General features: G+C 43.2%; 5 protein-coding genes across 5 annotated transcripts; 2 read left to right on the forward strand and 3 right to left on the reverse strand.

Annotated features, from left to right (window-relative positions):
* The first annotated feature begins 931 nt into the window (after window positions 1-931).
* LOC128711734 (growth hormone-inducible transmembrane protein-like) lies at window positions 932-2,089 on the forward strand. The gene is made up of 3 exons (XM_053806618.1): window positions 932-1,387; window positions 1,454-1,923; window positions 2,002-2,089. Exons 1-3 carry the CDS (start codon window positions 932-934, stop codon window positions 2,087-2,089), a joined length of 1,014 nt encoding a protein of 337 aa, XP_053662593.1.
* Window positions 2,090-2,959: 870 nt separating this feature from the next.
* Window positions 2,960-3,276, forward strand: LOC128716347 (heat shock factor-binding protein 1). The gene is made up of 2 exons (XM_053811267.1): window positions 2,960-3,058; window positions 3,139-3,276. Exons 1-2 carry the CDS (start codon window positions 2,960-2,962, stop codon window positions 3,274-3,276), a joined length of 237 nt encoding a protein of 78 aa, XP_053667242.1.
* A 493-nt stretch (window positions 3,277-3,769) lies between these two features.
* LOC128714134 (CBY1-interacting BAR domain-containing protein 1) lies at window positions 3,770-5,510 on the reverse strand. The gene is made up of 5 exons (XM_053809008.1): window positions 4,845-5,510; window positions 4,717-4,749; window positions 4,373-4,642; window positions 4,156-4,308; window positions 3,770-4,036 (listed from the first exon to the last, which is right to left on the reverse strand). The coding sequence occupies exons 1-5, from the start codon at window positions 5,508-5,510 to the stop codon at window positions 3,770-3,772; spliced, it is 1,389 nt and encodes a 462-aa protein (XP_053664983.1).
* A 294-nt stretch (window positions 5,511-5,804) lies between these two features.
* LOC128713557 (cell division cycle protein 23 homolog) lies at window positions 5,805-7,692 on the reverse strand. The gene is made up of 2 exons (XM_053808418.1): window positions 6,585-7,692; window positions 5,805-6,520 (listed from the first exon to the last, which is right to left on the reverse strand). Exons 1-2 carry the CDS (start codon window positions 7,690-7,692, stop codon window positions 5,805-5,807), a joined length of 1,824 nt encoding a protein of 607 aa, XP_053664393.1.
* A 5,244-nt stretch (window positions 7,693-12,936) lies between these two features.
* Window positions 12,937-15,036, reverse strand: LOC128715681 (cuticle protein CP14.6-like). The gene is made up of 2 exons (XM_053810592.1): window positions 15,028-15,036; window positions 12,937-13,326 (listed from the first exon to the last, which is right to left on the reverse strand). Exons 1-2 carry the CDS (start codon window positions 15,034-15,036, stop codon window positions 12,937-12,939), a joined length of 399 nt encoding a protein of 132 aa, XP_053666567.1.
* Window positions 15,037-26,737: the final 11,701 nt, after the last annotated feature.

A 26,737-nucleotide genomic window follows, 5' to 3' on the forward strand; every position in this document is an offset into this window, starting at 1 on the left:
GGCAGATTTGCAACTGATACCCGCATTGATTCTCCAGTTCGGCGTGCCCACACAACCGAACGACCAGAACTGGTTGCTATGGAAACGAGATGAAGATCGCAGCCAACCATTCTAATGGAATCTCGACATTGCTTACCCCCGTTCATTGTAGAAGTATAGGGTATTGTTTTCTTTTTGAACTCCCATGGCCGCAAACCGATCATGGTGCTATGATTTTGCAATATTCGTTGCATATGTACTAATACAACTTTGTCATCCGTTTATCAATCTTTAAGTTTGAACTTTTCTCGCACTACACCGTTGGATGCCTCTGCTTGCATGCTTTGATCCACCAGAAGGATTAGTGGAACAATCAATGCGAAGAGTCTATATTATTGCATGTATTATACAAAATATAGGGTCACAACTAATAACAAATCAGTTTCTGCAAGCAACACCGTAGGCTCTGAGCTTTGTGAAGGAATTACTACTGTTTATAAATTACTTTTGCTCTGATATTGTCCAATAGGACCGACCATTGTTCGCCGAACGGCGAATGCATCATACGTCATCAAGTGCCGAGAAATTTCTTTGAAAAACAACTTGGCATCAACATCAGCTGCGTGAATCCCCGTATTTAGTCAGTCGAATTCTTGTTTGTTTGGTCAGTGCTGTTTCGCTGTACGGCGACATTGATAAACTTAGCTTGGAGTTGTGAAATTTGACAAAAAATATCCATTCATAAGGTGCTCGGTTTGATAAAAGGTAAGTTTGTTGGGGTATCGGGAGCATTCCAATGCTGTTATGATTGGACCGGATTTCGTCATGCAATTGAACGATTTTGTAAAATATAAGTAACGGACTTGCAAGTTTACGCAACGTCACGCAACAGAGTTTTGTTATTCGAACTACATTCGATTTATTGAACGAATTTTCACAGCCATTTCCGAAGATGTCATACCGACTGGTTTGTGCGAGAACTTTCGTCTCGTCATCTTTGCTCAAATCAACGCTGCAAACGATTCCGAAACGGCAACCACTGCAAGTGTTCCGGCAGTATGGACGTGATGTGAAAGGAAGCGGTACAGGATGGACAACTCGCGCAGAACGTACAACGTTGCGGGAACGGGCAATGGCCCCACCCGGTCCAAATGCTTACGCGATCGGTAAAGGAGCAGTGGCTGGCGGTGCGGCCCTAGGACTCGGAGCGTTATGCTTTTATGGTCTCGGTTTGGGAAGCGGGACGAGCACGCTGGAAAATTCCCACCTTTGGCCGGAGTTTGTAAAGCAGCGCATACAGGACACTTACTTGTACTTCGGTGGTTCGCTCGCCATTTCGGCAGCTAGTGCTATGGCCGTGTTTCGGTCGCCTCGCTTGTTAAGTTTGGTTTCGAGAAACGGATGGATGGTAAGTTGAGATGAACAACGTTTCCTATGCCGTGATGCCATCCAACATTTCATTTCCTTCTTTTAGTCGATTCTCGGCACTTTCGCACTGATGATTGGTTCTGGAATGGTGGCACAATCTATTCCTTACAGTCCGGGTCTGGGTGCGAAACAACTAGCATGGGCGACACATTCGGCCATTTTGGGAGCGGTCATCGCACCGATGTGCTTCGTCGGTGGTGCAATCCTAACACGCGCGGCCTGGTACACGGCTGGCGTTGTCGGCGGACTTTCGACGGTGGCCGTTTGTGCACCGAGTGACAAATTCCTGTATATGGGAGGCCCATTGGCCATCGGTCTTGGGGTAGTATTTGCTTCTTCTCTTGCATCGATGTGGCTTCCACCGACGACAGCACTTGGAGCCGGCATTGCGTCCCTTTCGCTGTACGGCGGTCTTTTGCTTTTCAGTGGATTCTTACTATACGACACGCAAAAAATTGTGAAACGAGCTGAAATGTACCCATTGTACGCTCCCCGCCCATTCGATCCTGTAAATTCGTAAGTATACAGCCAGGAGAGAGAAGGACATTGTCCTGAAGTATTTAACCTCAATCATAATATTATGCTTTTTTGCAGAGCGATTTCAATCTATATGGATACCTTGAACATTTTCATCCGAATCGTCACTATTTTGGCCGGTGGCGGTGGCAGTCGTCGCAAGTAAATTTGTATTCAGTCTGTTTAAGTAGTGGATACGCTTATATGTTGTACGATTCTATCTTACCTATAGTTTTTAGTAGTAGATTCTTAACTTTCGAGTCCAGTTTACGAATCATAAATGTTTGCTTTTTCACAGAGATCAGTAAAATTTGATTAGTATGAAGCATCCGTAACAAAGGCAAGGCAATGCGAGAAGATGCAGCCTGCATTGGATATGTAGCTGCATTGTAGGTTTTATCTGCAGCGCAATGTTATTCATAAGTTACAATTCTCCAAATTACAGGACTCGAAATGAACAATGAGCTGTTTTCTATGAAATTTATCATCTATTAAACGGTTCAGAGGGGACCTCTTTAACTTAAAAATAAATGTAAATAAATTTGATGTGCTGATTTTAGTTGTTCGTTCTTATGAGACAACCCGTGTACATTCTTGTTTCGTTGAGTTCGGCTTCCAGGATATCACGTGCAAACGATTAACGACGATTAACGATTAATGATGAAAATAGTAATATTATGTTGCAGTATGATGTAAAATGACCACTAGTTGTGCTTGAACAATACCTTTATTTGCCCGTGATTTCGTTTTAATTTCAATTTACCGACAGTTAAGAAACGCTGGAACCGCACCGATGCCGGCCGCTGTCATTGGAATTTTTGACAGCTGCGTGAATAAGACAAAAGACAAAATTTCCCCCTTTTGTGGTTTGTTTATTCGATTGCAAAGTAGGCGGATGGTGATTGCGTGCGTGCGTGCCCAACTTTAAGCACAAAAAGTTTTCTCCACACAGCCCATAACGATAGCATACCCAGCAGTGAGTGGTTGTTGAATCGAAGAGTTTATTCTGCTGCTAGAAAATCGAACGATAGCGACAATGGCTGATGCTAAATCCGAAATCGACAGTGATGCGGAACAGAACTATTCGCTGAACAGCAATGTCGATCCGAAGAACATGCAGGAGCTAACAATATACGTAAGTTGCAGGACGCGTAACAAATGGGCGGGCAAATGCTAATGATTTCTACTAATTGTTAGGTGCAAAATTTGCTGCAGAACGTCCAGGACAAGTTCCAGACGATGTCGGATCAAATCATTTCACGCATCGACGACATGGGTACCAGGATAGATGACCTTGAGAAAAGTATTGCCGATCTGATGCAGCAGGCTGGTGTCGAAGGGCAGGATAAGTAGAAGTAATGCAACGTGTTCCCTTAATGGATCGACCACTGGCCATACATTATGGCTAATTTGGATGTAACACTCATTTTCCATTGATAATCATCCTTCTAAAACACACACACAAACAAGCATTAAAACACACGCATGCATTTATCTTTGAATTAAACGGAAAGTTCACATTTTTATCAGGTGGAACGGGGAAATTAGGCTTAAAGTGAACCATAGCAATTGTGCACTATTGGCTGGTAAAACGATAAGAAGTTTGCCAATTTGCTTATCCATCAAACGCGAGGTAACATTCGTCTTCAAGGGTATGGATATATCGATGGAAATTACATTGCACAGACCATGCAAATATTAGGACTATCGGTAGGAATACGTTCGATTGTACACTTAAGCACTGATAATGAATCTATAATATAAAGCAGTAAAATGTATTGCGTGAAAAGTGCAACAAGAAAGAACAATATAAACATGTATGGAATCGATGGGGAAGATTTATTGCTCAATGTTTAAAAGGCACGTAAGTAGTAACCAGGGAACTGTTACCATTTAACCATAGTAACCGTATAATTCCGCAAGTTATTGCTTGTAACCAGCAGCAAATGGAATACAGCTTGCTAGTAACGGTCACCGTACCTAACAGAGTTTGGTTCGATTCAACAGGACTGGTCGCTAGGGAACGTTTCTGTAACTTTTCTACGTAGTATTGATTCACTTTGATCGTATCTATCGTTCGATACTTCCGTAAAGACCCCAGAATATTGTTGCTCTGTAACAAAGGGTAAAATTATGGCTTTAAGTTAATGGGATGTACCCTGTCTTGCTGACAGCAGTCTTATTCTAAGGATTATAGTCTTTAAGTTTGATAATTTTAAACGTTGAGTCCACCTGACTCTTCTTCGTGTGGTCACTCAAAATGTTCACTTTAGACGGTTTTACCAAAGGGTCCGACTGTTCATCCGTTAGCGTTTCACTGTCCTCGCTGTCGTCGTCTTCGGATGTGGTGCTCGACGCCGACGATAGGTCACGCTTTAAAGAATCCTGCAAGGACAACATCCCAAACGGTTAGCGAAGTACTAACGGCTTAACTACAAACACATCTTACCAACGATTCGACCGATTGTACCGAAGTTTTGTTGGAGCGTCTTGCAGTTATAACCTTCCGTTGTGTGTGCTGCTGTTCGATTGATTCCGCACCTATTTCTTGCTCCTGTTCCTGGGACGAATTGAGTGAGTTCGAGCTTAAGCTTTTATTCTTACGACTGGCATTAAATCCGGCCAGCGTTGCATTAAGCGCACCCATGGATTGGCTCTTGATGCGCTGAAGAAAGTAACGATCTGGGACGGTGTCTTGTTGGAGAATTTTCTTGAATTGCTGCAATAAGAAAATTAAACGTTGCATTCAAACGTACCTTTTTAAGTGGTTTATAAGAGGGCACAATCAATTACCCGATTTTGTCTCTTTAATTCCTTGCGTACAGTCTTATTTATCCCGTTTTTGTTGGTGAGAAGCATAGAAATATTTAAAATTGAACATGTATTTTCCAAGCCATCCCTGCGAACCAAAACATCCTTACCTGTAGATCTTTCGCCTCGTCTATTTCGCTAATGTCCTGGTACGTAGCGGAAAGGACTTCCACCGCTTGCGTGTGCATCTTCAGCTCGATCAACACAAAGCTCTGCAGTAATTCCTTCAAGTCGTGCAACTTCTGCTTCTCGAACCGTTCGACCTGATGTTCGATCTCTTTCAGCGACTTTTCCACCTCCAGATTCGATTTGATGAGTTCCGTATCATTCGTATTTCGCTTCAACCGTCCGTTGCGACTTTTACTCTGTTCAAGTTGCTTCCTCCTGGCCAAATCTTTCTCCCGCACCAGTAGCGCTTCCTTCACGTCCTCCTTGCAGTGCTTGCAGACCGCTTCGTACTGGGACAGTTCGGCCACAATTTTCGTTTCCAATCGCTTGACACGCGTATCATGAAAATCGCCCATCAGCGTTATCGCTTTAGCCATGCTGGAAAGTGCCCCGCCAAGCGTCGGGTTTAACTTTTCTGCATCGCAGTAATCCTGTGTCGTGTGCGCCAGTTCGTCCGTTTTGTCACGCATCCGGGCTATCTTGCGTGTGTACTCTGCCAGGGCACCGCACAGCTCGCCGAAATGTTTCTCCACCGTGCTGATGCGGTCGAGGATGAATTTAGTTTGCTCCTCGCAAAGTATCGTTGTTGTATTGCCGCTGCGAAGCATTTTTCAGTAAAGCGCTTCGCAATTATAGTTGGGGACGAGTCTTGGTATTGCAAACACAGCTTTCGCAACACGTTTTGCTTTGTAAGGCGACGATTTGTTGCGAAATTTCCGTTGCCTTGGCAACCGGGCATAGATTGCTGCGTGATAGACAATACTGTCACTGTCAAACGCATTGTTGTAGTGAAAGTATTCAATTTTTTTTCTCTTCATACTGTTATTTAAAAAACAAGTAATTTATTTAATCTAATAATAGCTGTAGTAGCCAGAAACAAAGAATGTTAGATATTTATTCCTTCATTCGTTTACATCGTACGTATCTTCCATGTGGAACTCGTGAATGCCGGAACTTTCTACCAGCTCATTGTTTCCCGCTTCTTCCTCCCTGATCGCATTGTCGATCCGTTTGGAAAGATTCGTTTCATCCATCTCCATATCTTCGGCACCATACGTATCCGGCTTTTCATCTTCGGTCGATTTGGTTGCTCCGGACGAGCCTTGTGCCCCGGACGTAGTGGGCTTATGGGCTCGCTTGTTGGCAATGCTTTTTAGCAAGGATTCCGCTTCCCGTTTCATTTCCTCGTAGTCTAAGCATTTGTACGCAAAGTACGACGCTTTGTCGAGATCTTCAATCTTTTCGTAGTAGTTCCCAAGCGTCATGTACGCGTGGCATAGGGATGCCTTATCGGCAATCAGTTTGTCGTCGGAACAGAACTTAATAAACGCCGGGATAGCTTTTTCTGTTTCACCTTGCTTTTCGTACAGCTTTGCCATGCTGTACAGTGCTACACCCTCAATGTCTCCCACATTGTACGCTTTCTGGTAACATTTGAGCGCATCGGCCACCTTGTTAAGCTTTTCGTACGTTTCACCAAGCGCGACCAGCATGCGGCTATCGTACGGGCGTAACTGTTGGGCCGCTTTGTAGTAGTACAAACTGTAAAACGTCATTTTGAGAATTTCGTATGCCTGCCCAAGTCCGTACCACGCTCGAAAATCTCGTTTGTTAACCTCTAAAAATGAAAAGGCATTGAATACATGCAAATCCTTCGCATTCATATCATTTATATAACTTACCGACCGCTTGCCGGTAACTTTGGATCGCGGCATTGGTATTTTTCATCTCCATAAACTCGTGCCCCATCAACGTCCAGGCCGAAAGATACTGAGGATTCAGTTTGAGCGCACGCTGGAAATACATGACCGCTTTATAGTGATCCGATCGTATGCTGTAATAATTCCCCACAACGCAGCACGTTTCCGGGCTGTACTTGTTGATCTCGACCACCTTGTGCGCAAGATGGGACATTTCCGTTTTCATATCCTTCACGAACAGCAGATTTGAGTACGAGTCGAGATTGTCTAACCGGTACGGATCGACGCTCTGCAAATGTTGGAATATGTCGATCGAACGATCTACATCTCGTTTGTTGGAGTAAGCGATTGCTAGTAAGGTGGGTATGAAGATACACTTGCTAAATCCATTCTTTTGAAGATGTTCAAATATCTTAATGCCTTCATCGTTTTGGAACAGCTCAATGTACGTATAGCCTTCAAATATGCTTTTCATCCAATGATTCGGCAGCTTCAGACTTTCCAGCATTCGTTTATCGTTCACGAGCGGTGCCAGCTCTAACCAGGCGCACCAAAGCATCGGTTCGGCGTTGATTGCTTCGACTAGCACACCCACAGCTATGTCTGTGAGGTTCAGCTTCTTCAGTATAACACCGTACAGATACAGGCAGTAACCATCCAGCGACTGCTGACTGTGCTCCGTCCGCAGGATGGTTAATAGTTCGGAAAAATCCTTCGCATGGCTCACCGAGCTAACGACCGAACTGTCGGTCATGTTGTCCAACCGTTTCTTCTCCTTCGACATGTATGTTGCGTACAGGTGCAGAAACTTTGGCACCGGCGAAACACAGTTCCGCGTAAAGTAAGCCGACCGGTCATACTCGCGTACATGGAAATAGCATTTTGCCAGCACATAGATGTCGTACTCGGCGTCATCGATCCCATCATGCATATTTTGCACGACCGGGTTTCCACCTAGCTCAACCGTTGTTTGCGACAGGCCGTGATTCAATTCTGCGAGCCACTTGGTGCATTGCATCAAACACCGTTTTTCACACTCGGCAATCGAATTGCGTACGTCTTGCTTTATCACAATTACGTCCATATCCATATTTTAAACTACTATTGTTTAACGACAAAGCCGGGTTGTTGCAAGGATTGTACCATAGGAGCTTTCGATGGTGTTGTTATGGCCAAGATGTATTTATTTAGCAGGTGATTTTTTTTAATCTCCTTGGGCGCCATCGCGCAGTAGGCTTTTGTCAAAAACAAATTTTTGTGAATTACAAAAGGAAGCGCGGGTAAATACCGCTACCAACAAAGTGCTACTCAATCAAGTTAAAATTTAGTTCCAAATCTGGAAAATGTATTTAAGAACGCAAAATGGTATACGGCTTCGAAATTACGGTTACTTTTTTAGATTTGTCGTTCCGCATTAGAAATGATGCTTTGGATTAAAAAAAAATGTATAGTTTAAATCTTTTGCCCCTTTAATTTTAAACTCGAATCGGCATGATAGTCTTTGAACCTTCGCCAATATTTTTTAGCTCCCTTTATCACTCTCTTCCTTGATAACGAAGTATTGTTATGTCAACTCGTTTCTTCTTTATTTCCCGCTTCTATTATGCATATACCTTGGTTATGGCGCGGTCTTTTGCCGAATTGACAAGCAGCTGTTTATGAATACAAAGGTGACAGCGCACGATGTTATCTCGCCCGTCGGACACGGTTGACAGTTGTTGCAGTAAAATAAAATCATTTCGAACGATTTGGATGGAGATCAGTTAATTCATTATCAATATAATTCGACCGCAGCATTCGGATATCATTTCAAATGGATCATTTTTTGCTTTTATTTTCAATATATTGAAAAGAACAGCAATAAGATATTATAATGACGATGTCTGCAATCCCTGACATAGATTTGAACAACGGAATTCCCATCCAGACTAGTTATGGCAACTCCTGAGTAAATTAATGAATCCACTCCAACTCTGAAGACGAAAAACCCGATTCGGCATTCAACATTCAGAAGTTTACGTATTATACGTCGCCAGAACTCTTGAAAAATGGATACTGTATACTCCCGGGTATTGTAGTTTGAAATGTAACTTTCGCGTATACCGAAAGCATCCCAACAGGTCTCGTGACATTGTTACATTTACCTTCATCTGAAATATTAAATTGCTCTTGATCATTCCAACAAGTAAACATGGGAAGAATTCCCAAAGAGTGCCTAATGTGGCTGTTCGCTCTGTTATTTTTAGTGTTAGGAAGAATGAAGTAAAGTTATATCAACATCAACTGAATTCTTTTCAAATTCAAAAGAAATATGTGAAGAAATTACGAACGCCTTATGAGTATCACAATTAGACATTGTTTATTATATTTTTGTTAAAAAAGGCCACTTATTACAGCTATCTTATAATGATATAAATAATTGTACACTTTCATACTAGCTAATGTCGCTTTACTCGATAACTTGCGCAGGCAACATTTTTCACCAGCAAAACTGTACATAGGCGTGTTTGGCTCTGTCTAGAGTCTTCCAATGATATGTCCTATATTTACACAGTACTCCACCGTATGTCCTTCTTCGAAGACTCGTTAATGTCACTTTGTCCATTATCATTAATGTGTGGACTTCCTGAACTTTCTAACATACTTTGCTTGAGTTGAAACTGGTTGCTTTGGATCACTGGGGATGTTTGTACACATTTTGGCAGGCACTGTTTGTTCGTTTGTTCCACCAAGTTCATCCCACTATGGCCGGTGGTGCTGGAAAGAACTTGCGCCGTGGTTTTCGCGTTACGATTGGTCTGTTAAACCGGAACGGAGAGGGATGATCGTCGTACGTTGGGAAACCGTTCGATCGCTGACCTGCGACGGCATCGAACAGTGTACTGCACAGCAGGACGACAACGAGAACGAAAATGCTCAACTTCATCGTGGAACACGTGGATCTGGTGAAGGTTTGAGTCTAGACTGGACTGTTGGTAAGCAAACGGTTGCAATGAATGGATCTAATCTTGCTGTTGTGATCGAGCTTTTATAGAGCGACGGTTTCCATTCCGCGCGTAGAAGATGGTGCTAATCAAATTTGCAGTGTGCATGGTTCGGCTGATACAAGCCGCACGGTCCGAATTATTTGACGAATTTTTCCAATGTGCACCAAACAAGTGTCGTGGACTGGTAGTTTCACTGGCTGTTATTGTTTCGTTCTTTTCAATTTTTGTACTTAAATTGAGCTACACTGTACGGGCTATTCATTTTCCAGTAATAGCCGGTGGTGCCGGGAAAAACTTTTTGTGATGTCCTCGCTGGCGTATTCTATGGGCCGGAAAAAATTGCCCTTGATCGATGGCATCGATCGGTCTAATTGCATTTTGAGGTACAGGAGATAGTACTACTGCTGCAGGAAACAGCAATACCATCAACGACACTATGCACAGAATCGTCAGTAATTGGCGCACTATTTCCATGTTTTCGTCACTGGTTCGCGATTTACGATAGGCCACAGCTGGTATCACTTGTTAGACAACTGCTCGGGATAAGATGCCATTCCGTGTATTTCTTTCATGTATATATACAAAATCGGATACCCCACCTGGAGGAATGGAACCGTTGCGCATAGTGCAAATTAAAGAGTATGCTCTAATTAGCACCGACCACTATCCATACTATGTTGTTGGTGGCGTGCAATAGTAACGGCTACAGAAAATAGTAGTACGTACTACTGGCTGCACACCCACAACAGAGTGTCTTGAAGGTGCCGAAACAGTTTACGACAGCCTTCCAGAGTACGTTCACCATTGTGGAGCGCATTTTCACTGACTTCTGCTGATAGTTAGTGTACACACGAAGTGTTCCGTGCTGATTAGCGTGGTGTATTTCCTGTAAATGGTTAGTGGACATGGGATGTTGGGTGTGGGCACGAGATTTTTATGAACGTGCCGGTACGATAGGAGCAAAATAAGTGATTCAGGTTAACGAGTAAATATTTTTCCTCTTCGCCAGCTCCTCCTGCAAGGTTGTTTGTTATCGACATGCAGCACAAGGAAAGGAAGCACTGAAAAACAACTTTCCTTGAGCGGGATATTGCTGTTTCCTAACGACTGATAGGAGGTTGATTATGGAATCACGTAAATTCTTCAATATCTCAGACAGAATATTCATACCTTGCTTATCTCTTGAAAGCTGGCAGAAAGTGCCAACTAAACAGATATTAGTCTAACAAATTCTTGTAATATGTGCATCGACTCCATACCTGTCCCCATCTGGTGGAAGTCCGGTTTACATTGCTTCGTTAATGGTTTATGTACCGTGCCAATTAACGCTTAGTGTATCGAACGCTGTTGATCGCTTCCTCGACATTGCGCGTTACTGAAAATCGGGTCGGAAATAAAACACCACCTGAAATGGCGAGATCCAGCAATATCAGCACAGATTCGAAGATTTTTTTTTTAGATCTGTTGTTTATCTTAACAATGAAGCAATGATATAGCTCAGTGATTTTTTACATAAAACGGATACAACGTTAATTTTACGCCTGCAGCTGCTACAGTATGTTCACTATAGCGGAACCAGAACCGGAACCAGAACAGTTGCGTTGAAGTTGGTTTAATGAATGATTCATGCGAGGTGGTAGCTTAATTTAGCCATTGGGTGATGAAATGATGTGAGCGAATCTGGGTAACAAAATATTAGCTAAGTGATCTTCACAGATGGCATACGCTTGTCTGAGCATCGTTTGATTGACACACCTTTTGTTGTTCATTTTCTACTAGCAAATAGAACTTAATACAGACCATTGACTTACCATATTATGAATCATTTGTTTGTGGTAATACATACATGCATTGCCTTTTCAATGGAAAGTAATAGTTGTTAGTAATAGTAATATAATTATAGCACATCTGCTTGACCAGTTTACAGTTGAGCACGTCGTGCCGCTAATGCAAGGTCCCCAATCCGTTTGCAGAAAACTCAGTCTAAAGATAGAATTGTTATAATAACTTATATATGTTTACACACGTTCATCAGAAGCTTACACAATAATAATTGTGCTAGTGATTGCATACATTTGGGCGTTCGTTTGATGATCTAGTGGAATTATTGTATGAAAGCGAGTGCCTTTTTTCACACTTAAAAGATTTTAAATTCAATGTTTATTATTTAACTTACTGTTGTTTCTTACACATCTCCAAATTCGTGTCAAAAACTGTTCGAATTACGATGTGTTACGAAAACGTGTACATATCTACATTTAGGCGCAAGAGCTTATATGGATTGTTGCGATCTGGTCAAATCATCAAATGATATTGAATTTATGTTTTAATGCAAGTTTAAACTAACACATTTAGACAATGTGGGACAAGATAACATGTTACAGTACTGTAGTTCTTCGTATAATAATAACCATATAACTGATTTATGTATATTTTTAACTGTATAGAACGCATTAAACTGAAGCGTACGAAGACTCAAAAATAATAATGAAGCCAATATTTTAGAAACATTGAAAACTTTTGTATCTACGTTTTTAATTCCGTTTCGTTAATAATACACGCACTAGCGAAGAGTTATTGCACACAAATATCATTCGTTCACAAAGAAATAGCAAATACATTTTAGAAAAGGCAAGACATACAATTCTGGGTTGAACCTATCATCGGCAGACAACAAAGCACAGTGTTCTTTCTTCGAAAAATTAACCACCAACGCACCCGAATGGGTCAGACAAACGGTTCGGTGTGGCCTGTTTTGTGAAGGCTGTTGCGTGATTTATTAAAATCGGTACGTAATACAATATGCAACTGCATGAGCAAACAAATGGATGCATAAACAAGTGAGTATACTGGCCAGCGGGCGGCCGGTCAAGCGGGATGGGTATAAAGTTATTTTACAAAAGTGCTTGGATGCGAACGGCCATCATTAGCCACCGATCCGTCCGTCCGTCCGTCCGTCCGGCAGGGCTAAATGTCTTCGATGTCACACCGTTCAATGGGCAGGACTGGGTGAAGACGGTGGCAGAACCGCGTGTAATAGACGCAGTACGAATCACAGTACGCGCACGGATCCCGCTGCTAATGGCTGTTGGTGAGTCCGGCCGATGGAGTGACCGATCAGTATGGAAATGGTTTTAGCGCGAGAAATTTGCTGTCCTCCGCAGCGTGCATGCGGCGGAGGATGGGATGAAGAATTGAGGATGGGCATCGTATCATTACGGCATTGGAACCGAAGGGTAGGAGTGATCTTTAGCAGCTCGATCTTTTAGCTAATAAATATCAATATCCCCTCAGTCTTTGCGGTTTGCGACCACCAACCGTCTTTCCGCGATCTCCTGAGCTCCGACCTACTGGAACTGGCCAGGATAGCGTGGGTTGTACCGAGGCGCGGACGGGATGTGGGCCCCCTCGGCACGGTATCCGTTCTCGTCGGCGATGTAGTTGATCGTGTAGACTACACCGTCCGGACCGGTGTACGAGTACGAACCCTGCATGACCTGCGCCTCGCCGGGCGTTCCGGGGTTCTTCAGGAAGCCACGCTGCTCGGCCCGGATGCCGTTGCTCGTTTCGTAGCTGTAGATGTACGAACCGTCCGGGTTGGGTTCGTACACCTGGTTCAGGATGACGGCGCTCGCCTCGGGACCACCGTAAACGGCCGGATTTCTCGCGAGCGGGATGGGCAGTGGCCGAATCTGGGCCGTGCAAGCGGCAACGAGTGCGGCAACAAGTAGTACGACCTGTGGAATACAAGCGCAACATAAGACATGCCAATGTAAAACGGTGATTAGTGTGAACTATAATTTGATGGATGTTAAGCTTTATGGCACTCGCGCGGGAATGTGACCATTTCATTGTTGCATGCTGCACACGCTCAGTTGGCAACGGAACCCATTCCGAACCGCCCGTGCTGGGGCTGCTTTGCGCAATTTCCATACACAATAAATTGACAGATCTTATGTGTCAGATAGTGTGCGCTGAGTTAGAGGTATCCGCGAATGTCAATCGGCATCGGGGGAGTTGGAGTAACGCAACGTAGCTTCTGCCACTACTCAAACGGGATCAGCTGCTACGCAAACCAAACTCAAACCGGCCGAATCGTACCAACCGATCGGATCGGATCGATCCGGGTTCCGATGGTTTACGAGCGAGCGTAAGATGAGTGAAGTTGGCAGTAATTGAACGATTAGTAGCAGCAAACACGCGGTACGCGGATGCAAATGTGCCGATCAGGACAATCGGATCGCTGGAAGATTGATTCCCTGGGCTGGCTGTGTGCTTCGTAAATACGGGCCCTCGTTAGATTGCAGTTAATTTGCACGGTTACGTTCCATTTAGCAGGGGAACGCGCCCAACAGTCAGGTATTGTCCGTGGTGCTGGTGCTGAGCTATCATTATGACCTCAATAAATGTGTGTGCAATGTGCAATTATTTTTTATTGTCCAATGATCGACCGTGTGTATCGTTAGGACAGTGATTCTATTCAAGCACCATAAAACTTCAAGGTAAGCTTTTTCCTATTATTTAGTGAGCAATTTAAAGATTATTTTCATATTTACGCCGTAATCTCATCGAGTTAGAACTCAATTAATTTCAGAGCTTTTCATTTAGAGTTAATCTTTGTGGGAATATTTATTATTTTTGTTAAATACATTTGTACTTCATATTGGCAAATGTTTTCATATTTTTTAAAAGAATCACCAATTAATTTGTTAATAAAATTGAGACGTTTAGTTTAAGTGAAGTTAACACCCAAAGATTCTATCGGAAATCTATATGAACCTTATGCATCCTGTCCAATAAGTACTTTGGCTCTCGCAAGACATAGACAATTAACTAAACACCATGCGGCCGGACAAATGGTGTGGTAGGTAATGCGCAACTCAACGACAAGCCCCGCCTTGGTTCAAATCTCAACAGAAGCCTTAGTTCAAACTGCTGCAGGCAATTCAAGTAGCAGCTTTTCAACCATTGATAATGACAAACTGACAAGTGGTTTTATAGACTATCAAAGAATTAAGAGCTGAATCCTTTAAAAAATTATATAAAATTTAAAAGAAAAGATTTTCATTTAAGATGTTCTTCTATTTTACGGTTCTATGTTCACAAATCGCTTCTTTCGAGTGACTATCCGAAGGGAATATTAGTTATTTTCCAGCCTTCATGCTCAACATTTACGTTACTCAGGCCGCTTGTACAATCTGTTGTACTGCACTCTAACAATAATTTGTACACATTCGCGGTTTAGATTTAGATGGGCAAAAACTGTATGTTCTTTTCCACACAAGAATTCTTTTAGAAATAAAACTGCACATGCCCAAAGTGATGAAATGTCCTTAAGGAATTCGTTTGCACAGACACGCTCGTTATTTTTTTTTCTAATGTAATACCACAACTGCACTGTCAAACACTTTTATCACTACAACCCCGTAAACACTTACGAATTTCATGATTGTTTTAGTAGAAAAATAGTTCACTAATGACGAACACTGCCGCACGAGAACGATTATCCTGGCCGGTTTGGATGCTGCGAAGGAGGACTGTGATGCGATGCTGCACACTGGATGCTTGGCTGAGGTATGATACCGATGATGGGTCACCCGATGTGAATTTATACTCGAATCTTTGACTTCAATTTCCCAACTCCCTCCTGAAGACTCTGCACAGCTGATGCTTGAACGTGCGAGAGCGAGAGTGGATGTAGATACAACAGAAAAAAAAGTATATGATTATTATTAAATGCGGCACTAGACTACGCGCCTCGGCTGGGGTAACCCCTCCGTCCATCTAATACACCCATACACACACGCACACGGTGTTCTTACCTTCCTGTCCCCCCTTTCGGAGTTCTGTTGCACGTCCTCCCCACTCAGGTGCACAGCGGGTGCGAATCCGTAAACCCGCTCACATAAACACACTGTAACAGTGCACGGGTTGCACCCGTTGAGATGCACCCGTCTGCAAGGAGCATCGATACCCACCCCTACTCGGGCAACCAATCACACTCGTCCCCGATACCGGAGTGCAGCTAAAAGGCCGTGTCGGAGGGATCATAATATTTCTTGCGCTCCTTCCCGCCCCATCTGCCGCTCCGGTCCGGTTGATGGTGATGGCAGAGATCCGTGAGCGGGTAGTTTGGAAGATTCCTAGCCGGCCCAAAAGGGTTCCCTAAGCACTTTTCGGAGAAGGGATATATCGCCGAAAGGTTTCCGCATGGTGTGTCGAGTGGTACGAGATCTTCCCCACTCGATCTGAAGATTAAACCTTCGGGGTTAACATTAGCTTACCACTTGTGGAGCCTCCCAGTTCGGGGCGGTACCACACGCCCGTGCCGTACAGTTAAAGCCAACCGGACAAGAACTTTAATTAGATGACCCATACCGAACCAGGTTTGCTCCTAAGCTGGCGTCTTCTTACATAAGCAAAACCAGCTACGTGTTACGATAAATGAGAAATCACACGCCGCCACAGCTAAACGAAGCGGGGGTTTTCTTGCTCGCGAAATCATTTCGGACATTTTCCTGCCATTGCTTTAAGTTCGCAACAAAAAAAAACACATGTCACACGCTGGACATCAGGTTGGATTCCCAAGAGGTGGTGCTCTTTATTTACACAGTCGCTATCGCGTCGTTCAGTCGCCGGGAAAATGATCGAGCCACGCTGGGCTAAGAACTAAGGGAACCGGTGGAAGGATGGCAATGCGAAACACCCCGCTGAAAGGTCACTCGGTGCAAAGTGTGACGGCGTTCCGTCGTTCCCGCTTGCCTCGATGATCATCAGCTGAATGGTGGCCAGAGGCAGTTTTCAAGGTTTCTGCGCCACGGTGGTCAGTAGATTAGATCAAAATACCCGTGTTCGGTTGGCGGACAGACATTGGGCCACGCGAAGCGATGGGAGTTTCGGTTGTAACCACCCCAGCGCTAGCACACCGCCGCTCACATGAAAAGCAAACAAAACTCATGTCGTATGCCACCCGCAAATGTCGTTCTAATTACCTCCGCCAGTTGTGACAGCAGTGCAGAAGCTGGCCCACGATACTCGAACAAGGAAGGCAACGATGCTACCGCAATTAATCATCCATTATTTGGCAGGTGGCGCGGCGGTAAACCGAGAACCTAACGCCCGCGGTATTGGCGTAGCATTTTAATCCCGGGTAAGCTCCAGCGATCGACGATCTTCTTGCTTTCGGTTTCATTTTGGCGCAACACGACGCTGGACGCATCCGCTGGGACAGCACGCGAAACTGTAATTACTTTGTGCTGGGCGAGAGTTTGTCTTTTGTTGCGACAAAGGGTAGTAGGGTATATTTTCGTTGACCAGATGCGACAAAGAATACTGTGAGAAACTTGATGCTTTTTGGAGGTTTAGTAATGTGAAGCAAATAGATCAGCTCCAACTAAGAGTTTGTTTGCAGTTTGAACATTGATGATGAGTGAAATAATTAATTATGAGTTATTATTGGTCAACAAGTCTCATAACAATCAACATCTCAGAAACTTCATCCTAAACTGACCACCTCACCAGCGTATTAAAGGCTAATAGACCGTGTCGTTTTAAAATACTTAGAACACGATAGAGTTGTCATTGCTTATCTTATTGATCTACAACAACTATACAGTGTTCTGATCATTTCCTACCTAGCCTAGTTAAGGTAGTCTCTCGTATAAGAGTCAGGAGATAAGTTCTCGTATAAGAAACGATGATGAAAGGACGTTGTTGAAACGTAGAGCATTCATCTGGATGATTTGTTGGGGTTAATCACGTCATGGCAAAGAAGCAGAACGACCTAATTCTAAGACCATGGTTATAAGGCCTGATTACTCATTTCTTCTACGTATTCCAACATCTAATCCTTCACTGACCCAAGGCCTTCATCTTCTACTTCGGGTTTCCCATAGGTTTAGGTCCATTTGATATAGCCAGCGCAAATGCATGCAAAAAAAATGTAGCAAGAATTACGCTGGAATTCCCAACACATTTCCGGTATATTTGTGATCTATTTCGCCAAACAGCTTAGATAAGCTTGTGATTCAATCTCCCTGTCCAAGTATCCATACCTGACAATGGTGAGTAACAAGACTCAAGACTCATGACAATAAAGAACTGATAAACTTATCGGTATTTGATATTGAAATAGTATTTATATCAGTAAATGTATAATCTCGTTTAAATATTTAGATTGATGTAATACAGCATTGAAGTAGGTCGTATTACTAGACGAAGAATAGTGCACGTTCTAGATAATAAAGCTGAGGATTTGATGTCTAAACCATGTTCCCAATGGATTATACAATTGTAGAATTATAAACTATACGAAATTAGCATTTGCTATAGCTATAAGAAAAGATTTACGTCATCACCTATCTCTGCGTAAGCTTCACATCTCTGAAAGATATCTGGATATAATCCAGACACTTGAGCGTTTAATTTATCCGGACTACTTTTATTTTCATGAATCCTTTCCTTTTCGTTGCTACGCAACATTGAGTTCTACCTTCATCAATCATTTATTTAATTAAATTACGAAGCGTTCTCCTTGGACAGGGAGTGTGTTACACTGTTGGGTAGTGTTACTTATCTGCAAACACCGTTTTAAATTAGCCTCGATTAAACCGGATGTTTACGAGCGTCCGCATTCCTGATCTTCAGACCGCCTACGGTTTTTGCAGTACTTGAGCAAGCAACCAATTTAAATGATGAGTAGTATGCGTACCACTAATACTACTACTGCTACTACAGCAACTATAAGCCCGCATCATCAGTAGAACAAGCGTCATCCCACTCTAGATCAGATAGCGTTTCCCACGCACTCAGTACACGGGTTTGTGTGCTACAAAGTAGTAACTCATCCTTCTGTTTTCGACATTTAAGTCATTCTTGAGTGCATCGTTCGAGTGCGGTATACGCGACCGGCGAGGAATAAGCGTGCCGTCAGCCGAATGCAGCAGCAATCGTAATTTAAATTAATAGCCCAAAACCCTATCAATGTCGAAGGAGAAAAGGTTACTCGCGACCGGTCGGTTTAATCTTCGCGCGGCAGCGTTTAATGCAAAACCCATCGAAAAGCGGATCGAGTTGAGCCTGCCACCGGTTGGAATGGTAAACTCGTGACACTCTCGTTAATGCTGTGAAAAAATTGTACGAAAGAAAGCTGGTTTGCTGTGAGTGAACTAATTAAATTGAATTGTTCTATAGTTCGGGTTCGGGTATTTCACGTCCCGCCCGATGAGGGCGAAATCGAATAAAGCTGTGATCACGATGATCGTGGGCCGCACGTTTGGATGGAAGTTATTAATGAGTCGGGTGTGCATTCTAATAATTGCCCATTCATCATGTCAGTTGCTTGCAACAGACTTCCTAAAATGTGTTTCTCCGTGTCGCCTGTCCTAATGGACGCTTGACTGCTGATGACTGCTTTACGATAAGAAAACACAGCTTCCAATCAGGGTGGCCTTTCGCATTACCTTGCCGCGATTTAGATGAATTCGTTGACAGGCCCATCCGTCTGTTCGTGATATCAAAGCCAACGCCTTCAAGCATCATCCCATCCACGGTCCGGATGTGTTTGCAATGTGCCCCAAGGCGCCGTATCACTGTCGTGCGATGCAGTTCCGTTTAAGCGGCGTTACGTCAACCGTGGGGTGGTGCATTTTCCCACAAGTCACTTTTGAGCGCAGCAGAAAAGTGAGCTTCATCCTCGTAATTAATTGACTCCGTATGCTAATATCCACACGGGCAAGCGTTCGCGAACGGCGATGCTGATCGTTTCGGTCAATCGGTAGGACACGTTTGTGAAACATTTTTCTACATTTTATTAGAACGGCTTAACGGCGTCTGGAGGACCCTGGTTTGCTGGGATGGGTTTGGCGTGTTACATTCAAGCGAAACTCAAGGGGGCGTAAACTGTTAAGCTTCCCTTCTAGGTCGCACCGATGCCGACTCGGCACTGGAAGGGGTTTAAGTGTGTGCATCCTCATCGCAAACCGAACGGTGTATTTGAGCGAGGCAGAAGGCACTCAATTACGTTTAGATGGAATTTTGTCCTTGTTGGGAGCTGAAGAAAACTATTGTTTAATCGTAAATTTTATTCATTTTTATTTTGCAACTCCAATAAAATATTCGTAAAATGGAGTTCGTCAATGGCGCACATAATAATGAAATCTTTTCACTTCCTTCTAAAGTCTTTTAAATTATATAGTTATACAATTCTATTCCAGGAACACTATTCAAATATATTTTCAATGTCGTTTCGTTTATTGTAATAAAATAGCAATAAATTAATAGTTATCGCAAATATTTGGTATCTCTTCGTCATCTTGACGTTGACGAATCCGAACTGAAGAGTATCTTGTATTTCTAGTACTTCTTCATTATCTGGATGATCGCCTGAATCCATATTTTTTTTATACTGAAGGTTCTAGGTTTTTCAAACGGCATAAATTCATTTAGTTTAAAACATAAATACTTTCTTCTTCTGCAGTCTGTTAGGCATTCAGAGTGGTGTAGGGTAATCCAGTCTCTTGAACCCTCCCCTACTAATCCACTGTATTGGGCTTACGCATCAAAACCTCAAATGAGCTCAAAATTGGCAACTTACGTCATATGTTTCAAAAATATTGTAGTAATTTTATATACTACTAACTTATTATTACATTTTAATACTACTACTAATTTTATATACTAACAATTATAAATACAACCAGACTAGGCTTAAGGAGACTCATACATTAAGCCGTTTTTGTCTCTTTTCTAATTTTTTTTCACCGCTAGGAGGATCAAATCATCGCATTATTAACAGTGTAAAAATCATTAACCGCTTTTAACTGGTATGATTTGGTATAAGTAAAGTGACAACCCTTACACTGGTCACTCAAACTAATGCAAGCAGGTTGCCCCTCGTCCCTTAATGGTGGTGCAACCCGTGCTTGGTAGCATAACAACCAGTCGTGCCATACGGCTTATCGGGCAGGTGTGAAACCAACTGGCTTAAAATAAACTTAACGTTGACTTTTTAATTTTTCGCAGTCCGATCAAACCCACAATCCGATATGATTGATGGAAAGGCCACAAACCGCGATGCTTTTAATTGTGCATAGTTGCACTGATTGGAAGCAGTTTCGCGGAAAGATTGTTTTGTGTTCTTTATTTTGTTTGTGGATGCGAATAAAAGCACCGTCTGCAGGGCATGAAATGAAACTGTTAAATGATGATTTTAACAGCGGCATAGCGGTCACAACACACGGTTAGGCTTTTACTCATGCTGTGCACCGCATTTAGAATAATTTGCCTGTTGCTAATGATGTCGTACCGTTGCGCTGATCGGTACCTCATGAATGGTACAATGACGCTGGTTTGTAAGATTACAAATTATTAGTTTATTATTCCGCTGCCAACCGTTAAATGTCAGTCAATTTTACGCGCCCGTCCGCACTCGCATCCAAGGTGGTGTGCTGCACGCTCCGGCCATACGAATCTAGGATCGGCCGCGTGCCAAAGCTCCAAATGGCGCCGGTTTTACAGCGAACGGAGGAGGATCCTCCCAAGCCGTACTGAAAATATTGTACATTGCATCACCATCGACAGCAGCCGCATCATCCGAGCTTCTTCGCGCAAATACGGTCTACGGACCGGAGTCCGACCGGACCGGTGCGTCCGATTTGGTTGGATAGAGCAATTTTGCATAAAAATCGCCCCCCTTACCCCATGCCATGTTGCAATGCTCTAAACGATTTTTACACGATTCTAGACGATCGGGATTAAGTGCAACGATTAGGCTGAACCAATACCTTCAGGTGTAATGATTCTGCGATCTTCATCGATAAGCACCGGCCAGCGCCGCTCGCATGGTGAAGCGATCGAACTTGATCTTGTTGTGTTTGGACAAATTGCATGCTAGACACTAGATCTTTACGATCCGGTAGCTGACATAAACGATGCTGACCGACACAACGTTTAAGCGTGTGAACATGAAATTTCGACACCCGACCGGTTGACTTTACCGACTGCAGCAAAGTGGGAAGAGAAAGCAACACGAAAGAGCACCTATCCGCTCTCGTGCAGTACGGTGGCGTAAGTACACCGAGTGCCATAAAACTGTGCCGCGTCTGGTTAATAAATTTACCTGAAAACTGTTTTAATTAAGCGTGCCCGGTCGTCGTCACCTTCGTGCAGTTCGCAGCTCGTATATTACGGGCGGTATGAGCGGTTAAAGGCGTTTGCGCTTGAGTAGTAGTTGGGTGAAGATTAATGGACGATTGGATCGTTTTGTTGCCCCAACATCTTCACCAGCCAGCGGCGTCTGTCCGAGGTGACGGATGGGTTCACGTCAAATGTCAGCCATAAGCACGGCGTCGTAAAATCGTGCCTCGGATGAAGACGAATTAGCTACTGGCCATATCAAAGGTGAGGCGAATTAACAACCGATTGACCAGCAAGTGAATCTTCCACCAATTTGGGGTCCTATCTTCGGGGGGTGGGAAAAAAAACACGGTGAACATCCTCCGAGATAAATCGGCAAGTCGTACCGCCTCAGATTTCAGGAACCTATTAAATTCTCATTAGAACCATATCGCCAACTGTCGGATGCGCAACGTAGCGCACGAACGCCGGACAACGCATCGAAAGATCACCCAAAGAGCGAACGCTAGCTCCGGTTTGGCCACACAGTGACCTTGCAAGAAACCTTCTCACCTTCACCGTAAGGAGCAGCGGGCGACATTAGAGCAACAATTTCCATAAACTTCAACAAAGTGCACCGCAAGACATCACCACCACCCAGCGATGGATGGTAGTGACTAATTGTAGCCGGGAAGGGTGGCTTCCCATCAGGTCCATTTGTCCATCTGTTCGCGCTTACCAGTCCGCATCGTTCGAAGATCGTCTCCATCGATTGAAATGTCAAGTGAAGCAACTTGTCCGGGTTTGACGTGTTTTGCCTGCAGAAGTAGAATAGTAAGTGTACTGTTCTTCTCGCGGTGATCTTTACCCCGCATACCAGCGCATCCTTGTTGGAGCTCTGCTTGCATGATTTATTTTGGGGAATTTTAATTCACCAACTTCTCGGAAAAGACTTGATCTCGCTGGGACGCTTGTTTGACAAACGGGGAAATGATACAGTACTGTACCCAAGCCGAATCAAAACCCAGCCATTATATCATATGTTTGTTTGGTGCTCGAGCCCGAGCCGAGTGTGCATCTGTCACTCAAAACTCCCGCGAGCTTCGAGGAGTCCGAGCGAGCCTGTTCAAAAAGTTCAGAAACGTCATTACAATACCTATGATTTATGACCGTCACTGTCGCAACGTTAAGGGGCAGTGAGAATCTCCGGAGTGTAATGCTTCAATTTCTAGCTTTGCCTTTACCACACTGCGTTTCCTCGGTGCCAACCATTCTGGAGCAGCAATTCTTGGGAGCAGGATGTTTTTCTCTATGCCTAGCACTGCTACGATCGCTTTGGGATCATTCCTGAATGCCTTACCGTTATGGCCAGTGTGATCCCATAAATCAACCGTTTGGAACGGTTTGGAGCAATGCAATTTGCGGCAGTAGTAATCATCAGCCGGCTCGGAGAAACTGGTGCAGTATTGCATAAGTTTTGTGCGTGGGGTTTTATTGGGAAGGTGGGAAACCATACTCATGGCGATCGAAATCAATTTGCACACGCTGCACAGCTAATGTGGTGAATATTTTCAAAAGCGTCCCATAAAGAAAGCGGGAAAGGTTTATTGTTATACTTTCTCGAACAGTGGACTGATGTGTGTATGGTTAGATCATTAATCTTGCTATTCTTAATATAAATTTATTTGATCGTAAGGAATGTTCGTTTGCATCATACTTTGAAGTTACCGCTGTGCAAAAGTTGATGTTTAGGATTGCTGGTGTGGTATGTCCACTGATGCATGCGCGCTTCAGTTTCCAGGTGTAATTTTTATTTCACGAGGACCTTATTTCACCTATCGTGGAGAGCTCATGTCCTATTTGTGGATTCTGGAGTTTTTGTTGATAATACGAGAGTCTTGAGATATTTTAAGATAAGAATTAGTAGGAATTTAGAATTGAAAATATTTGGATTTTGGGTCATCTTAAATAATTAAATTTAATTCATTTTTATAAAAAAAACATCATTCGAATATCTATGCTCAGTTGGGACAAGGTTCAAATTAATAGGCATTAGCTTATCTGAGTAAAATCAATTATCTCTCCATAGTGCTTAATAAAAAAGTTTCAGAATTAACTGAATTCTGTAGAGTTTGTAATAGAATATCCTATAAATGTCCTATATTCGTATTAGACCAACATGTAGTTCATACATTAAATGATCATCGCACAATAGCACTATAATGTGACATCATTTAAAAGCCATTGGTGACGGTACGAAAGCTAAGCTATTATTTCCGTTCTCTAGCAAAATAAATAGACGGCAAATAGAAGAACTTTGTCGTGGGTGTTTCCTTCAAGGTCACGATCGTTCGGCTTCTCGGTTTTATGCCATTTTTCACTTTCATACCAGCGGTGATTTTTCCTGGGAAATAAATATTCTACTTGCGTGTCTCCGTAATCGAAAATTAATTGCCATCATTAAAACATTCGAGCTACCTTTACAGCTCCTCTCCGTGGTGAGATATCTTCACCTCCGGACGGGTGAATGGTACGAACAGTGCTGGAAGCAATACACCCTGCGATGATTGATGATGGGCCACAGCTTTATCACACCTTTTTACTGGAGTTCTCTGTACTCGTCTTTTTGTTTTCAACAGGAATTCTTACAGGTGCATACTTTACAATCGCAATATTGTTATTTGGTGCTGCTTGAAAGTTGAACTGCTGAGAAAAATTGTACACCCCAAACGGAGTCCATTGATGAATCACGGCTTAACTTCCTCACGGCTCAAGGCGATTGGATTTGTGGTGGAATAATTTACACCTACATCGAACGATAGAGTAATTTTATGATCCCAGAAGTCTATCCGGGACTTTCTAAGATTATCAGCTCGGCGCGAGCTGCACGGACTTCGGCGGTTTCTGGCCCATTTGTACCCACACCCGTGCGGGTGGGTCAGTGGAGAACCACTACATCTCGTTTGAAAAAGGGCACCAAGACGGTCGTCCACTCGTGGCTCTGTTAGGATGCTTACTGGGAAGGCAAAAAAAAGGGTCGAATGGCTGGGATTCTACGTAACATTTATCTGCTCGCGCAACTGGATCGTAACACTTAACCTCGGTGACTTCGAAAGGCAAACGATGCACGACCGCCTCTGCTGGTGCCTTTGAACATTCATTGCAATTTTTTGAATCGGTACGAAACGATGTATGTCAAAAATGACTGCCTCAAGAAGTACTTACTTATACTCTTCAGGTTTCCTTTAAACAACATTTTTTTCGGTTGCAACCAAACCGATCGGTTGGTTGATAATGAGACGTTTAATAATGCACAAACTAGCGACCATAATCAAGGCAACATTGTAGGGCAGCTATGTTATCACTAATGTTCGCACGGTAAAAGATCGTGGAAGCATTAGGGCATTATTTTCCAACACAACAAAAAAAACTCTGTTTAACTGCACAAAAGACGATAATGTACAGCCATTAGCTGCATTAAAGCGTGTCAAACGAGCGGTGCGGATTTGATAGGGTGCAGACTGTAATGTGATACTGTTGCATTACGATGCACCGTTTGCAAATGGCCACTGTGCTGGGCATCGAAACATTAGCTACGGCTTGTTATTAGCATCTATTGCGAGCTATTCAAAAGCCCCGTCGACGGTGGTTGGCGAGAGAATTTTTGTGCTTTTCAAATAATCTTAAGAATTGGTGGCACGATTCTACTCCCACGATAACTACGAACGGATTGGTGTGATAATGGTGAGTAGAAATAAATGATTCGCTATAAAATATAAGCATGGATTTACGAAATATTTGGCCTTTTTTTAGTGTTTCTCTACACATCTATTTTGCAATAGAATTTGAGGTAAATTAATGTTCGCATTCGAACAAACATAATTTAGCGCATCCCTGTTAGCCCTTTTACAACCGCCAAACAAATCATCCCTTTCATGCACCATCCATTCACACCCTTACTTATGACACAAACCACGAAAGAAGAGTCGCCTACCTATCATTTCGATTCCCGCCACAAAGCTACACAACAAACTAAAAAAATATCCGTCACATTCGTGAAGAAGCGTGAGAAATGAAAAACTCTTTTCCCCATTTGCCAAACAGACCGTGAGGGCAAAATGCGGGGTGCTAGTGTTTGCGAAAAAATAAAACGCGCCGATTACTTTTTATTTCGTTTGTAGCCCTGTACATCATGTTTCGAATGTCGGTACACGGCGGCGGCACAATGAAAACGCACACCCCAGACTCCCCGGACGATGGGGAGAGAAAATTTATGTGGTTCACTATCTTCGGGATCTTTGCATTTCCTCGGGGCATGATATTTGAGTGTGATATTCTAACCCCCCAGAATGGGCACGAACGATGTCAAGAATGTACTTTAAGGTTGACCTATTAAACCGATGAAACATTACGCCGAATTTGTTGTGGTTTCATTGTGTGCGGTGGATAATTGCTTTTCGACAAAATTGTGTACATTCCACGCGAACTGGCACGAAGCTGAAGATGATATATTAAGACACGACACGGCTCTTTATTAATGTGCCAACGTGTAAGAGCGAAGGGAAGATCTTCAGGGACTGGTGTGGCTGGTGTTCGACCCCCGCATCGGTTCAAGTACGGCTCGATGACAAATTAATTTTCGCACTTTATCGATCAAATGCCATCGGTGTCGCGATACGAAAAGGGTGTGATCACACAAACCCACATTAGGTCGTGATTGGTAGGAAATATATTCATTCAACTGTCTTACATGATGCAAACATTGTTCAGTGCGGAAATCACCCTTGAAAAGCTCAATGGAGGGTAAATATGCTAAAATAAATTGTTAACTTAGAAAAATAAGTTTACTTAATTATCCTATTTTATAATGTTTATGTGGATAATTTATTCCTTTCGATTTAGAAGCCAATTAAGTGCAAAAGTATAAATGTGGATAATTAATAGAACACCTGATATGGATAAATATCCAAGTGTTTGAACGAGCACGCGAGATGCAGAAATTGAAATGTCAACCAGTTTATGACTGTGAGAGCT

The sequence above is a fragment of the Anopheles marshallii genome, chromosome 3, assembly GCF_943734725.1.
Source record: "Anopheles marshallii chromosome 3, idAnoMarsDA_429_01, whole genome shotgun sequence".
Lineage (NCBI taxonomy): Eukaryota > Metazoa > Arthropoda > Insecta > Diptera > Culicidae > Anopheles > Anopheles marshallii.